The following is a 15,516-nucleotide window of genomic DNA, read 5'->3' as shown; positions in this document are numbered from 1 at the left end:
TTTTTCCACTTGCATTTTCTCCCGTAGCCACCCCACCCCCCGCAAGTCTCTCTCTCTCCCTCTGTAGCCTATTTCTGAGAGCGAGAGGAGAGATAAACAGACATGAGTGCCCATTCTGACTGCTGCTGCAGAGGGAGGAGAGAGAGAAAGACATATAGAAAGAGAGGAAGAGAGAGAGACAGAGAGACGAGAGAGAGAGAGTGAGAGAGAGAGAGAAAATACCTGTCACCTTTACCAATGCATTATTCAGCATCCTAAAACACACATACACACACACGCACAGATGCACAAACACCACGCATACATAGGTCATGCCAACAAAAACACACATGTACACACGTATACACACAAACTTGACACACACACACACACACACATGTTATCTTTGCCATCATAAGCAGCACACCACAGAGACACAATACAAAGAAACAAATTCATATCTGGGTGGATTTATTTCCATTTATATCCATTCCGTCCCATCTCATGGATAGAACGACAGAGGCAGATTTCCGTGTCCCCACCCCTCACTCCCCTTGTTACCACAAATCTTTACATGTATCCCCCTTGTTGACAACATATTAGGGAAAACGGGGAAATTAGTATGTGTGCAGGGGATGTTAATCTACCTGCTAACCATCCCGTTTGTCTCCTCGTCATTTGGGGAAAATTTGATTGAGAACAAAGCTTCACCGCGCCTCCGTCTCCCACAATTAAATTTGAACACATCAGCCACTGTTTATATGAGAGGGGAAGAGTCACCTTGAGCTTTTGCAGCCAATCCATGGCAGCATTTTTCCCTCGTCACTAATCCATGTATTGCATAACGTAGCGAACCCTCCGTTCACATCTAGAGCGCCTAGCCCCTGCAAAATGAGGAGGAAGACTAGGGGTGGGGGTTGGGGGTGGGGAGTCAAATGATGCAAAGTAGCAAATGAAAAAAAAAATAAACCGGGGAAAAAAAACAAACAATACAGACAAATAGTATCATCTTGACAGTATGATCTTGTCAAACAGAGTCAGATTAGGCTTCCTCCTGGAATTAATCGAGGGAAACAACCTCAAAGGGGTTTTCTTGTGTTTGAATAGGTTCAGTTTATAATGGGACTAAGTTGTGTTGTGCTGTGTTTTATTTGTGTTGTGTTGTGTACGCATCCGTTTGAATATTAGGGTCGTGAGCCAAAAAGGTGAAGAACCGCTGGGTTGCATAACATACCTAACTCTCCTTCCCCATTTCTGTAACCCTCAAAAAAAGACTGATGCGTGCACGCACACGCACACACACACACACACACACACACACATATTCAGAACAAATTTGATCCAGGTGCAGGGCAGAGGTACATCAAAATGGAGGATTGGAGAGTCTGCTCAATGTGATTTTATTCCATTATGTAATCTTCTAACCCAGCGACAGATCACTAGACAGCAGCCCCATCACACATGTTTGACCCCCGTCACTCAGACAAAACTCACTGGTTCCATCAAATCGTTCCTTTTTGGGGAGATCAACCTCTTTTCCACATCCTGCATCTACCTCATTCTGTCTCACCCTGTCTCATTGATTATCTTCCCTCGCTCTTCACCTGTCTCCCTCTTTCTTTCCCCTGTTCCCCGTCTGTTTAAGCCCTCTACCTCTCTCCTCCTACATCTCACCCCCTACATGACTCCTCTGTCCAGTCTCCCCTCTCTCACCCTTTCACCTGCTATCTCCCATTCATCTGCCATTCTCTCCCAATTCCCCTGTGTGATGTCTCTATACCTTCCCCTCTCCCCCCTCCCCATCCTTTTCCCTTCCTCATCCCTCACTCTCATCCTCTGTTACATCCTTATCTATATCCCGCCGACCCCTCCCGAATCCCCTTCCCCCCCGTCTCAATCCCCCCCCCCCCCCCCTCTCTTTTTCCTCCACTCCTCCCCATTCATTCTCTCATCTCTCCCCTTACCAGGTATGGGCGACAGTGAAGCGTCGCCGCTGCCGGATGCTCTTGTTGACCATCAGCTTGCGGAAGAGGCGCGGGGAGCTTCGGGGGGACAGCTTGGGGGACGTGGCGCCCCTCTTCCCTGCCATCTTGGGGGGCTCCAGCTCCAGGTGCATGTGCTCCTTAAACGTCCGGATGCACGAGTCCGACTCCACAACGCTCAGCTCGTTGGACGACATTCCTGCCTCCGGAATTCCTCTGCCCGGATCAGTTTTCCCAGCTCGAAGCGAGAAGCCTTCACAGTCCTAATACAGCAGACTTTTCCTCCCTGTCAAATTCTGCCCCACCGGTGTGTCCTCCTCTGCAAATTCAGTCCGTGGTCTTTAAGCAGCAGCCAGTCATGTGGGTTTTGTCCCCCTCTCGCCTTATCCAGGCACAGAGAGGTTTAACTGAGGGCTGAACCGGTGTAGCGGAGAGATTGAGGCTAAGTCACACACCCTTTCTTTGTTTGTGTTGCTTTACCTCGGCGCTTTCTGTCGCCCTCTCTCTCTCCCCTGTTTCCCCCCCGTTCTTCACGGTTTTAGGGATTAGCCAGCCAGCAGTCGTGCTCTCTCTCTCCTCTCTCCTCTCTCTCTCTCTCTCTCTCTCTCTCTCTCTTTCCCTCTCTCTCCTTTGGCTCTAGCACAGCCCTTTCCTGCCCGGTCTTCTGTTCATCAGAGGCTTTTACAGGAGCTTTACCCACAGCAGGGTCACAGCTCCTTCCAGGAGAGAAGAATTCCTCTTCTCAGCACTGCTTCTCCCCCTCTACCTCTCCTCCTCTGTCTCGCTGCAAAGTGCACACCCCAGTGATCTCTCTCTCTCTCTCTCTGTATCTCTCTCTCTTTGTTTGTGCCTGTAAAATGCACACCCCAGTGCCCACTCTTTCTCTCAGTCCATCCAGTCAGCTTGATGTTGGAGGATCTCCCTTATGAATGATTCAAAGGGGCTGAAAGCTGCTCCCTGCCTCCTCTCTTCCTCCTCCCTCCATCAACCACTGCTTGACTGACCTCCTCTCTCTGCAAACCCCCCCCCACCTCTGCTACTCCACAGGCACTCCCGGTGAGGTCCGGATAGACTCCCACTATGATGAGCCGCAAGTCAGATTTCCTCTCACTCACACACACTCAGCCAGAGCGGTGAGCAGAGCAGAGCGCACACACAGGCAAACGCTTCACTTGCCGTTTCATTCAGAATATACACAAGGAGCTCAGAGCAGGCACGCAGCGAGCGCAGGCCACACCTCCCCTGCTCCCCATTGGCTGCTGGTTGTCGTGACGACAAGCAGGCAGGCACGGTAACAGGTTGCCAGATTTCTTTTTTTTTTTTATTCGGCCAGGTTTTGGGGTAATGTTGCTGATGATGTTGTGACCTTTTGTAAGGCAGGAAACTTGATGATTGACCGATTTGAAAAGGGGAAAAAATAAACAGTTTAATCAGATATGGGTGTTAGTGAAGAGACAATACACACACTCAAAAGTCAACGGATGCACACAAACACACACACACACACAAAGTCCTTATGTAGTAAGAAGGCACCCACATCACACATAGCTTAGTCTGCATAGTGACACACTGACAAAGTGTTTAAGAGAACATTCCATCACAACCTATCTGACATTCTCACACACACACACACACACACACACACACACACACCCCTCCATACCCCCCTCCATAATTCTATCTGCCGTGGAGGAGAATGGAAGCAATCCAACCATGAGATTGCTATCTAGAGAAAAAGAAGTAGAGAAAAGATAGATAGACACACACACACACACACACACACACACACACACACACACCAGGAGCTACTGAGGGATGGAAAGAAGAGAAACAGAAAGAGGGGGAAGGCCTGAAGGTAGAGGAAGATGAGATGAGGGGGTAAAAAATCCAAGAAGAACATCAAAACAGGCAGAGAGGCAGCATGACGGGGTTTGGAAATGTGAGCACTTGCTCGTCTGCTCTGCGGGGTGTTTTGTTTTGGTCGTGAGTCACTGATGATTCTGAGCCATCGAGGCATGGAGCGCTCCCTCCCTCTCTCTCTCTCTCACTAAATGATCGCCAGTAAAACATTTTCGAAAATAGTCTCTCCAACCCCGCGCATAAAGAAACACTTATAGAATTATGAGGCACCATGGAGGCCCGGCAGGCTGGAGTGTGTACCATTTGTTTGTGGCAGCGCGGGTTCAAATTAGCCTCCAGTATGTTGCATGAAACCCCCCCACCACCACCACCACCTTCTCTCTCTCTGTCACTCTCTCCTTTATCTCAGCACAAATAATTAGAACATTTCTATTCTGCAGTTCTATTTTGCCATGGTTTTATGTGTTAAAAGTGGGATGTATTGTAGCATTTCAGTAGGATTGCAAGCTTTTCAAAACAAAACAGAGGTGATGCATCCCAATAGCAGCCGACACTGGCGGGTCAACGGATCATGAAGTCATATTGATGTATGTGTGCAAAAGTCTGTTCGACCAAAGTGAAACGCGGCTTGAAAAATCACTTTGAAGCATTGACAAAGAAGGACAGACACAGGTTTGTCACCGATTTCTCCATCTATCCTCTGTTTCAGTCTGGAAACTGGAGCGGTAATCAGAGGTGTGATGAACGGCACTCAGCGGAGCCGTGTCTTATTTTACCTCTGATGTTTCACACCCTACTAGAGGACTGCATTGTGATTGGGATCCCGTGGACCCAACGCAAATCTCGCGGGAGCGGGCGGTTTTAACGTTGCTGCGGGCGGGAGCGGGCGGGAGCGGGCGGGAGCGGGCGGGAGCGGGCGGGAGCGGGCGGGAGCGGGCGGGAGCGGGCGGGAGCGGGCGGGAGCGGGCGGTCAACAAATAAACTGCGGGTCCCGGGATTTAGCTAGCTAACCAGAAGGATGGAGACGGAGTCAACAAATGCTATTGAAAAGAAAATCAAAGCAGGTCATTACAATACCAAAGCAAAGCAAGGCAAGTCTGACATTTGGACAAATTTCTCAGTTGTTACTGACAAAGATGGAAAGGAACTGGACTTACGTTACGTTACGTTATTACCGACAGTTTGGACTAGAGGACTGCATACATCCATGACTGCATTGGGATTGGGACCCGTGGGACCCGACGCAAATCTCACGGGAGCTGTTTTAACTTTGCTGCGGGCGGGAATGGGCAGTCAATAACACACACATTGCGGGAGCGGGCGGTAATGGTCAGAAATCCAGCGGGAGCGGGATTAAGAAAACAGTCCCGCGCAGGGCTCTACACCCCACTATCCCATGTTACCGTGCTGCTGATGAAGACGTCACAGTGATAGAAGTGAAGAGGAAATATGAGTGAAGAGGGAGAGACAGAAAGAAGACAGAAATGCTCAAAGATTAAAGTAAACATAAGGGGAATGAAAGAAAGAAAGAAAAGTCAATCAAAAGACCTACACACAACACATTGTGACTGACTATTGTACATCAGCGGGATTTTTTAGAATGAAAACAGGGAATGAAAAAAGATGAATGACAAAGAACAAAGAGAAGGATGCCAGAAAGTCCTTTCAAAAAGATGAAAGATTTAAAGAGATTGAATGAGACAGTGACCGGGCCATTTTGCTCCATGTAGAAACTGCCATTCATGTCCTTGTGGTTTTGTATGGAAACACAATGCTTGGTCACAGGGCAGGAGGAGCCAAGATAAAGTCCCTGCAGCCACAGTAAAGTGGCTCTGGTGGCTTTTCACTGGTCCTAATGTGGAATCAACCAAAACAACCAAAAAAGTGGGCAAGGCAAACTCTAGCTATTACAGGCACCATTACCTTTTCTATAAAAGGATGTTTCATTGTCCATGCATCTCTGTGTCTAATTAAGGGGCAACTTGAGCTTGTTTTCAGCAACATCTTGTGTTACTTTCCATTGTTGTAACACCATTTTTAACCCTTATCAATCCAGGGAAACTTTGTTTTTCAGCAGCACCCTGCTTGTTGGCCACTTAGCAGCTCCACTTGAACAATTTGCGAGTTATGTGCCTTACTCGATGGCACTTCAACATTAGTACCTGTGGGAGGGGAGAGTGTTAAAAATGCTGCATTCAGGGCCACCCCCACTCATGAATGTCTTCTGCTTGCTTTCATTTTATTTTCTATTTTCCCCTATAATCTTCAGAAGCAGTAGTGGCTGGGGCTTTTAGTTTCATATCTATCCATGTTTTGGCACCAGTTTTGGTTCTAGTGGTGTTTGCATTGATAAAAGTATCAGGGTTCCCATACTTATTTTACAATTAAATGCCAAAATGTTTCCATAACTTCATGCCAAATTTTCCATTGCTGAATGTGTACAGGGCAAATACTGCTATTCACATCACTGTTGCCCCCTAGTCCTGTCTGTCACCTCCCATGGTGTCACAGCCTCCAAGAAAGCCCCCTCAGCCCGCTCCATGTTCCCCCGGTCTCCAGTCACACAGCATGAAACCCTGGGCGACTACAGAGGACACCCTTGGAACTTGTGTTTGTGTGTGTGCGTGTGTGTGTGTTGGAAGGGAAGGGAATCTTGTCTGTAAATGTGTTGATCTTGGGTGTACGGATCAGGTGGTGTGTGTCTGTGTTTGGGTGGGGGTGGGGGTGGGGGGGGTTAGTTGTCTCAAGGTCTAGAGATGTGGGGCCTTACATAATACAGCATCTCACGTTACATAAAAACATCCTCTCTTCCTCATTCTCTCTCCCCCTCTCTCTCTTCCTGAGTTAAGTGAAAGACAATAGTGAATTGTGTCCCAGACTACCAGACCGGGTATTCATTCACAAAAAGAGACGGAAAAAGAGCCAGAGAGAGAGAGAGAGACACAGAGAGAGAGAGAGAGCAGATGGTAAATGTTCAACACATGGGACAGGTACTGAGGGTTGAAAAGAGGTTCTGCATCACCATTTAGTCAATATGTAAGTGTATCAAGGTAACAAATCAAAGGATAAAGGCAGAGAGGGATGAGAGAAAGAGTAGAGAGGGAGAGGAATGAGAGTAAGAAGGAGAAAGAGAGCAAGAGAAAGGGAGAGACAGGGGGGCGGTGGAGAAATATGAAATGCCTAGAGTGAAAAAACATTAAAAAAAAAGCAGAAAAAAGAGCAGCATGAATTGAGGATGAGCGTTTTAGTATTTTTTCTAGGCTATTTGTAGGATTTGGATTACGTTCGTCTGTGTTCAAGAGAACAGAGAAAGAGTGATGTCTGCTACTGATTTCTCCCTGGGACGGCTGGGTGTACTGTAGTGAGCAGACAGTTATTCTATTAAAAAACACCTCTGTCAAATCACAGCTTAACAGTCTAAACTATCCTGAGATTAGGCTCCAGAGGTTTGCCATGCAACACAAGCCGACACGCAGGGGAGCAGCTGAGGTAAATATGACAGAATACATTTTTACTCTGACACTGAACCACAACTTTCTTGAGGAGCTGAGGAAACCGCGGAGAGTCTGACTGCTCCAGGCATTCAGCAATAAACAGGATCTCATTGAACTATATGATGTGCTACTATCCGGGCTGGGCAATTATGCAGAAATCTTGTTTAAATGTCAGACGCATGTGTGACGCATGAGTGTCGGTTCATTTGAGTAGAGGTGAGAACTGTTGAATTCATAAGCATATATTTTGGTGTTAACATTAGCGTCTTATTTATTCTCACTATCTACAAAGTCAGTAACACAATCATTATCATCATTATCGTCAGCAGCAGCAGCATCATCACCGTTTTCGCGAACGTCATCATAATCGCCGTCACCGTCATCACAATCAACTCACAATTTAATTGGATACAGTGGGGAAAATGGATAAAAGTAATGTGTGTGTGTGTGTGTGTTTAGGTGTGTGTGCACATTCATGCGTGCCTTTGTCCGTCTCTGTGTGCGCTCGCGTAAAATGAAAGCTGTCCAATTTCTGCTCACCGGTTGTGTAGATTACTCACACCGACATGAAAGCAGACTGAAATGCCAGCGGAGAGGACGGCGCTCCACAACACGCCGCACAAAGGAGGCACACAGAGTGCAGACAAACCTCAATCTGACTGGTGTCGTCCTGACCGGGGTGAAAAAACACAGCCGAATATGGTTTTAAATACACTTTGAAGGGGTTCAATTCATATCTTGAAATGTCATTCATATTTTGAATTTTAGACTACAGCGGTTTTTATGTCATTTCAATAGATAAATGTTTTAGGAGCGTATCGCAGTCAAGGATTTTAATCATGATCAGAACTTGCTTTGAACATGTAATGTCTTTCCACCTTTTCATTATGAGGAATGCTTCTGGTCTGGGATGTTGCTTTTTTTTTTTTGCTTTTGTCGAAGATCCACTTTTGTGTGAGGATGAACAAATTTTCTTGCCTTTCCCATACTCGTGACTGTCTCATCATATAATTACATTTTGTTTATGTCATTGTCCAGGGATCCAGATAAGCAGCGAGAGGTTTACTGTCTTTATCAATGACACATGGCTGTTAATGGACATACTGGTTGTTGTGAGGATCAAACCTGTGACTTTCTGGTTAGGGAACAGTCTCCCTGACCATTAGTCCATCCTGCGTTTAGGTGATATAAAGGCCAAAATACCTCCAACTCCATTTCTTCATCCATCTTCAATAAGAACATACTGAATAGCTGGAAATCGGCCAAGATGTATTTCATTCTATTCTAACATCTATCCTCTGCATCCTCTGGTTATATTGGAACTTCATCGGAGTTCACATTTAAATCCAAAACTCAGACACAGAACGATGCAAAAACATCACTCACAAACTCTCACTTGAAACCAACCCAAGACACCAGTGGTTAACATGCACAAAATGCTCTGGTTATTGTGAATAATCAGATTAAGGCAATAGTTTGATTAAAGCATTTATAATGTTCGGAGTAACACTCCTTTCCCCAATAACACAACAGTAACATGAATAACAAATTGCTTGACAGTCGGGTTAGTATACACAGAGAACGATGTGAGGCAATGAGATCCAGCCTGCAGTCATCTCAACGTCAGATTAAAAATGTCAAAACATTTTGTCAAATTGCACTGATAGTCAGGCTAATGTGTTTACTTGGCCAAATATATTCAAACACTTGGCAGAAATCTAGGTGTGTGCTGATTATGACCTTACTCTGATTAAGACAATCTGGCTAAGGTGTTCAGATGACATTTGCTGTAGTCGCGGTATTGCTTTCATCAGGTAAAGGTTAGATTATTGGTGTGCATGTAAATGTCACCCATTGACTTTCATTTTTCTCTGTCTTAACTCTCTACCTCTCATACACTCCCTCCAAGACACACACTTACTCTGAGAAACACATGTGAGCAAGCACACACACACAAAGTTCCAAGTTTTGTCGCACACAGAGTGCTGTACACCTGCACACCACACACTACAACACAAGCACACCCGCCCCCACACACACACACACGCACACACACACACCGAATCTCAACAATCAATGCGTGAGGGACTCTGCTCCGAAACAACTGTGTACGTCAGCAGGAAAAATAATTGAATCCCAAAATAACTTCTTGCTCCCTCCTCCTCCTCCCACCAAAAATTGATGCAAGTACTTAAATGAGTACAGGCAGAAGGAGCGGGATGGGGGGACAGGGAGATGTGATGGTGAGGACTGATGATGAAATGCTGCTACAGACACACACACACACACACACACATAAATAGGGCTTCACTAAGGACGCGCGTAACCAGAGCTGAGGACCTGGAGGAAGCCTCTGCTGACCCTAACACCTGGCTGCAGCGCTGCCTGAAGGGGACAAAGTGGCAAAAAACACACAGGGGAAACATGTGTGCCTCTACTGCCGGGTTACTGACACACACCTCACCTGCAGTAAAGCCTGCAGTTCCCCCGGTGCACTGTACAGCCTTTAAAAAATTCACTGTTAACAAAACACAAGTGGAAGTCACCATCGGATCCAAGAAACAAAAAAAAGTGTGTGTGCACGTACATGTACATGTGTGTCTGTGTGTACATGTATGTAAGTGTGTGTGTGTGTGTAAGCCCAGACCATCTCCACTATGTTCAGGTTGCCCTCTTCTGGCAGTAACAGAGAATGCAGCTTTTCAAACGCCCACTCTGTGATTTTTCAAAAAGCAGGACATTCTGTTTAATCTTAAAATTTAAATCTGATTTGTCACAGAACATCGCAGCACAGAAATTACTAATCTGTCTAATCTTGTAATACTGTTTTTAGATGGAGAGGCTGTTAAACTTTAGTAAGTCAATTTTAGTGACTTAAGTCAATTTTAGTGACTCTTGCATGACTGTTGCACTAGAATTGAAAGTTTTTCGGTCCTTTACAAGTGGAGTCAACTAGCTCTTGGAGCAATAAAGCCCATTCAAAACCCACTGCATTATTTCAAAGAATGCATTTTTATCTTCAATTCGAGAAATGTTAGCTTTTTGAAAAGAAGGTTCTTTATCTTCGAGTTTATTCTACAAGTAACACTGCCCGTCCCACTCTTCCATATCCTCCTCCTCAAGGTTATTTGCACTGAAAACACCTTGCCTCTTCCTCATCTTCCTGCTGCAATACCAACTTCTCCAACATCACACACACTCATACACACACACGTACACTCACTTGAGTGCAGAGCTAATCAGGACTGATTAGCTTATTAACTAAAAGCTTATCTGAATTTGACACTCCTGGACAACTGGCTGCGCGCCAAAGACCAGCCGCTGTCTGTTGTGTGTGTGTGTGTGTGTGTGTGTGTGTGTGTGTGTGTGTGTGTGTGTGTGTGTGTCTGAGGGCAGGGTGCATAAAAAATGAAACAAGGCAGTGTCATCTTAAACAGTCTGAATGCAACATGACAGACCCGTCACTGAGGCAGTCAGGTACTCTAACAGGATTACTGATCCCCTGTCTCAGCTACGCTCAGTGTGTCTGGTGTGAGCCATGGCTTGCTGTGGCTTGGCTCGTGTCTCCGCTGATTAACCGCTCAAACTGAAATGAATTCCCCTCCGAGTCCCCCCATTAAGTCGCTTCAAAGGTATGAGAAATATCTTTATACGGTAATTCTAGCTCAATGCCGTACACAACATTCTTTACTGTCTATAATGAGTCATAACCTGAGACACCATTTTGTGATCAATGTCTCATTACATTGCCATTTAATACACAGGGCATATTAAGCAGCTGAGAAAACATCAAAGGGAAGTTAAGGAGTGCTTGTTGTTAAACTCTAGCCAATGGGACAAGGCAGGAAAATAGGTATCAGTGAATGGTATACAACATAGTTCCTGCAGCAGGCTTAAGCAAATACTATGTACTTGCAACATTGTGAGTTTACAGTTCCCAAACTATGAATCTGATGTGTTGAGTTTTTATCTGATTAATCTCGACTAATGCTTTCACAAGTATTCTATCCTAATCCTATCACAAGTATTCCAATACCAGATGTTCTGCTTAAAGCAGATAGTGTTTTACAACACAGAGGTCAAGATGTAGGGCCAACTAAACATTCATCTATTTCAAACATCATACAGGTGACAAATCATCTATGTTGGGAGCAAGGTGAAAAAAATGTTTGAAAAAATAACTGCCAATCACTGGTATGTGCTGTATCCAACTGTACACAGGACACTCAATATCCACCATCAGTCAAAGGGTAATCCTATCCTATCCTACAGAGATACTTGTCACATGAGGAAGTTTGTTTGCATGTACGTGCCCATAGTGACAGTGTGTGTGTGTGTGTGTGTGTGTATGTGTGTGTCTTAGTGAACATGTCAAGGGTGGGGCCAATACACTTTAATTCAAATCTTTTCAAAATGTGAATAGCATATTGTTGTTGTGGGGTGAAAACTTTGTATCTCCAAAATATAAACTTTTCAGGAACAAAGAAAAACAGCCTTGCTTTTAGCTTGACAACCGTGCATTTTTTAGTTGCTTTAACTGCTTTCATAAACCCAAGGTTTGTAATGAATTTTCTATAGTGGACCATGTGATCCTTCAACGGAAGTTAAAACATGAAAATCACCAAAATCGTTTGAAAACTGAAGAGAATCAGCATCCTAAGTAGACTGAACTGAAAGGTAATGGACCCGGCCCTGGCTTACAGTACAGTCCACTCACCAGTCAGGATCAACCGGGGTGATGTCTATCCTGGGAGGGGCTCCGAAGGGCAGGGACGTCGGCCTGGCCATGATCTCATCGTCCGGCGTCCGCGACCTCTCCCCCTGTCGCCACGACAACGGGGGCAGCTGCAGGTTGCCCGAGAAACGGCGTCGCCCGCGGCGCAGGTCGACACCCAGCGTGCAGGAGGGGGAGGTGAAAGACTCACTGAGGTAGCAGTCTGAAGGCTCTTTGCTGTCCTGGGGAGAGAAAGAGAGAGAGGGAGGGAGTGAAAAGAGAAGTGGAAACATGAGTCAGTGTATTAACATCAAACCCAATACTTAGAGAGAAAGATGGAGGGAGGTAGATAGAGAGAGAAGTAGGGAGAGGTGGCTGAACCAAAGGGAAAACAACCTGGAGAGAGAGAGAGAGAGAGAGAGAGAGAGAGAGAGAGAGAGAGAGAGAGAGAGAGAGAGAGAGAGAGAGAGAGAGAGAGAGAGAGATGAAGGAAGAGAGAAAAGAGAGGAGAGATGAGGAATAAAGAGAGAGACAGTTAGTGGGGGGAGTTTGACTGACAGGAGAGGGAGAGACTCGCGTATCAATTAACAGTGACAAGTTTACTGTACTTGTCATTATAGACAGAGATGTTATGATTTTCCTGTTGACATGTTGTCAGATGTGTCTGTCATTAACTTTAATGCTTGCATTATTGTTTTTTTAAGTGCATATTATGCCAATAAAGCCCATTTGATTTGTATCATAATAAGAGTGAATGGAGGGAATAACTTTGTTATTGGCAACTCTGCTTGACATGGCAGAGAAAGAGACAGTGTTTAGAGAGAGCAAATGAAGTAGAGAGGGATGTATAGAGATACTAGAAGACAAAAGAGAGAAAAAGAGAAAATATGAATAAGACAGACAGTAGAACTCTGTTTACATGCCCAAACCACAGCACCTTTACTCACTGCATGACCACTTTGCCCACTAAGGGGCGCCACAGGCTCGTTTCTGACTGCAGACTGTATCAGCTGAGTGATCATAACAGACACACAGTATGTATTGAACATGAACTCTCTGCTTTCCAGTTATCACCCTCAGCACACCAACTCTTTCAAAAACCAAAGACCAAACACTAATCAAAAACTAAAAAAAAAAGAATCAAAGCTCTGAACTCTTGCAGGGATACAAGACACCCGAGTTTCAAATCATTCAGCTCTGCAAGGAGGCATGATGCCTTAAAGATATTAAAACAATGATTCTGGTAAAAAAAAAAAAAGGACAGTTCTTTTGAATGTCTTTAGTCTTACAGTATATGTAGCGAAACAACACGGGTCTCACTCAACCATCTCAGGATTTTTCTTTTTTTTTCCTTTCATCATCTCTTTCCTCCTTCCCTCTGCGGAAGCCTCCAGTCTTTCCTTCCGCCTCATTTACTGGCTTAATTTGTCTTGTTAGTGTGTGCTGTGTAGCCAACTGATTGCCTGGCATAAATAACCATGTTTATTCCTCAGCTGTGCAGTCTAATTTATACATGTCTGAAGGGCATGATAAATCCTGACAAGTGTGAATGAGGGAGAGAGAGAGAGGAGAGAGAGAGAGAGAGAGAGAGAGAGAGAGAGAGAGAGAGAGAGTTTTGAGTTTTAACAAGACCTTTATTAGACAATGTACAAACATCCAACCCCTCAGTCAGCAAAACAAAACCAAAGCAAACAAGACATTCACAAACCAAAAACACCGACACAGTGTTATCCGCACCTTATCTCAACTCCCTGGTAAAAACTAACTCTCCTCCCTCCAGACTGCACACAGCTCCCTCAAGACACCACTTACTATGAAACTCCTAAATCTTGCATTCTTTTGTAGTATTCATAATCTATTGATACTCTTGCCCTAACTAAAGCCTTGTACAAGTCTAAAACCTCTACTGTTACCCCAGCATCTACCTTCCTCTTCCTACTAAGGTACATAGCCACTTTTGCCTGCCCCAGCAAGAAATTAAGGATACACCCCATCTTTTGTTTACTCTTCCTACACTGAAAACCAAAAACCAAAAATAAAGCCAGAAATTGTAAAAACTGCCCCAAGTGCATTGACCAAAGAGCTAAGCACGTTGAACAAAGGTCTGAGCCTGTCACAGTCTCTGAAGCAGTGAAATATTGTTTCTCTCCCACCACAGAAAGGGCAGCCACTGCCCACGTTAGAGTTCACTAGAGAGACAAAGGCACTGACTGGCAGTATCCCATGTAGTACTCTCCACCGTAAATCCCCAGCGTATTTAGGCAAGGGCCTCTTATACAGAGTAGAGAGAGAGAGAGCGCATGTATAAGACACACCAGTAACTGAAAGTTTAATTTGACGACTTTGCCAGTACAGGACTAGACTACATGACAATTAAAATTCACTTTTTCTTTGCCTCTTCGTCTGTTTCTCTCTCTCTCTCTATAACTCTCTCTCCTTCTCTGCCTCTCTGTTTGTAGACTAATCAGTTTGTATTTACACTTCAGAAACCTGGGAATCGTCGTTATGCCTCGCTTCATATTTTTAGCAGTGAAGAAAAAGAGGAGAGCTCCTAAATTTCAGAGTCAGTAATGAATCTCCAGTAGTATGAGAGATTCTTCTGACTCAGCCCCTCGTCTTGAATAAGTTGAGGAAGAGCTTGTTTTGAGAAAATACACTTGAGAGACAAATCAGCATGCCTACTCCGGTTTTAGAAGGGTATAAATACAGCAAGCATCAAAATGCAGGAGCAGTATGAAATCTGTTCGATAAGAACAAAGCAGCAAAACAAGAAATCAAAACTCTCTCTCTCTCTCTGCTGCAATGTCCTCTGTAAGTAGGACAGCAAGAAAAGAGAGAGAAAGAAAAGGAAAACAACTTGTACTTGTGCTGACAACAATAACAATACTAAGACAACAATACTTTTTTTTTTATGAAGGCCCAGAAAGGGAATGGGACAAAGACAAGGACAAAGTGAGATGAGGGAATAATGAGAACTGCACTGTATAACAGAGAGAGGATAGAAAGGAAAGGTTGGTGACATTATATAAAGACGGTTAAGATTACATACAGGGAGAGAAAGAGAAACACGCTTACACAAGTTCACACAAACACATATATAACACAAAAGAAACACCAGGAACAGAGAGAGGGACACACACACACGTAAAACGCCACAAATAGAACACTAAGGGGCAACTGGATCTCTATCATGCCCTTTTGCTAAAAACGGACAGAGGACTGCACCATCCTGGGCGCCTGCCAATGCTTTGTAACTCATAATGGTGTCTAGGTGAGTGTGGTGAGGCGCACTTTTTTCAGGGTCAACGTCACGGATTCATTTTAGTCGCACTACCCCCGCTGAAAATCCTGTTTGTTCGCTTTTAATGGATCTATCTTGATTTTATCCTGGTGGCAGGACAGCGTGAGGTGCTCTGGATAGATTTCACCATGTTACACATCGTATTATATCGGTGGAAGCCACCTCATCTGGCAACTCGATACAGCA

General features: G+C 44.9%; 2 protein-coding genes across 2 annotated transcripts in view; one reads left to right on the top strand and one right to left on the bottom strand.

Moving 5' to 3' along the window:
• The window catches only part of pde4ba (phosphodiesterase 4B, cAMP-specific a), a 126,951-nt gene extending 124,843 nt beyond the window's left edge, over positions 1–2,108 (bottom strand). Inside the window, exon 1 of the mRNA XM_078285834.1 lies at positions 1,944–2,108. Within this exon, the coding sequence (XP_078141960.1) occupies positions 1,944–2,095 (152 nt within the window). The 5' untranslated portion in view covers positions 2,096–2,108. The remainder of the gene's footprint in view (positions 1–1,943) is intronic.
• Positions 1–15,516, top strand: part of c9h1orf53 (chromosome 9 C1orf53 homolog) — a 485,525-nt gene that overhangs the window by 218,655 nt on the left and 251,354 nt on the right. The gene's annotated exons all lie outside the window — the stretch shown is intronic.

This window comes from Centroberyx gerrardi, chromosome 9 (genome assembly GCF_048128805.1).
Source record: "Centroberyx gerrardi isolate f3 chromosome 9, fCenGer3.hap1.cur.20231027, whole genome shotgun sequence".
Lineage (NCBI taxonomy): Eukaryota > Metazoa > Chordata > Actinopteri > Beryciformes > Berycidae > Centroberyx > Centroberyx gerrardi.
The sequence above is the reverse complement of the archived record's forward strand: the minus strand, read 5'-3'. Positions and strand labels throughout refer to the sequence as shown.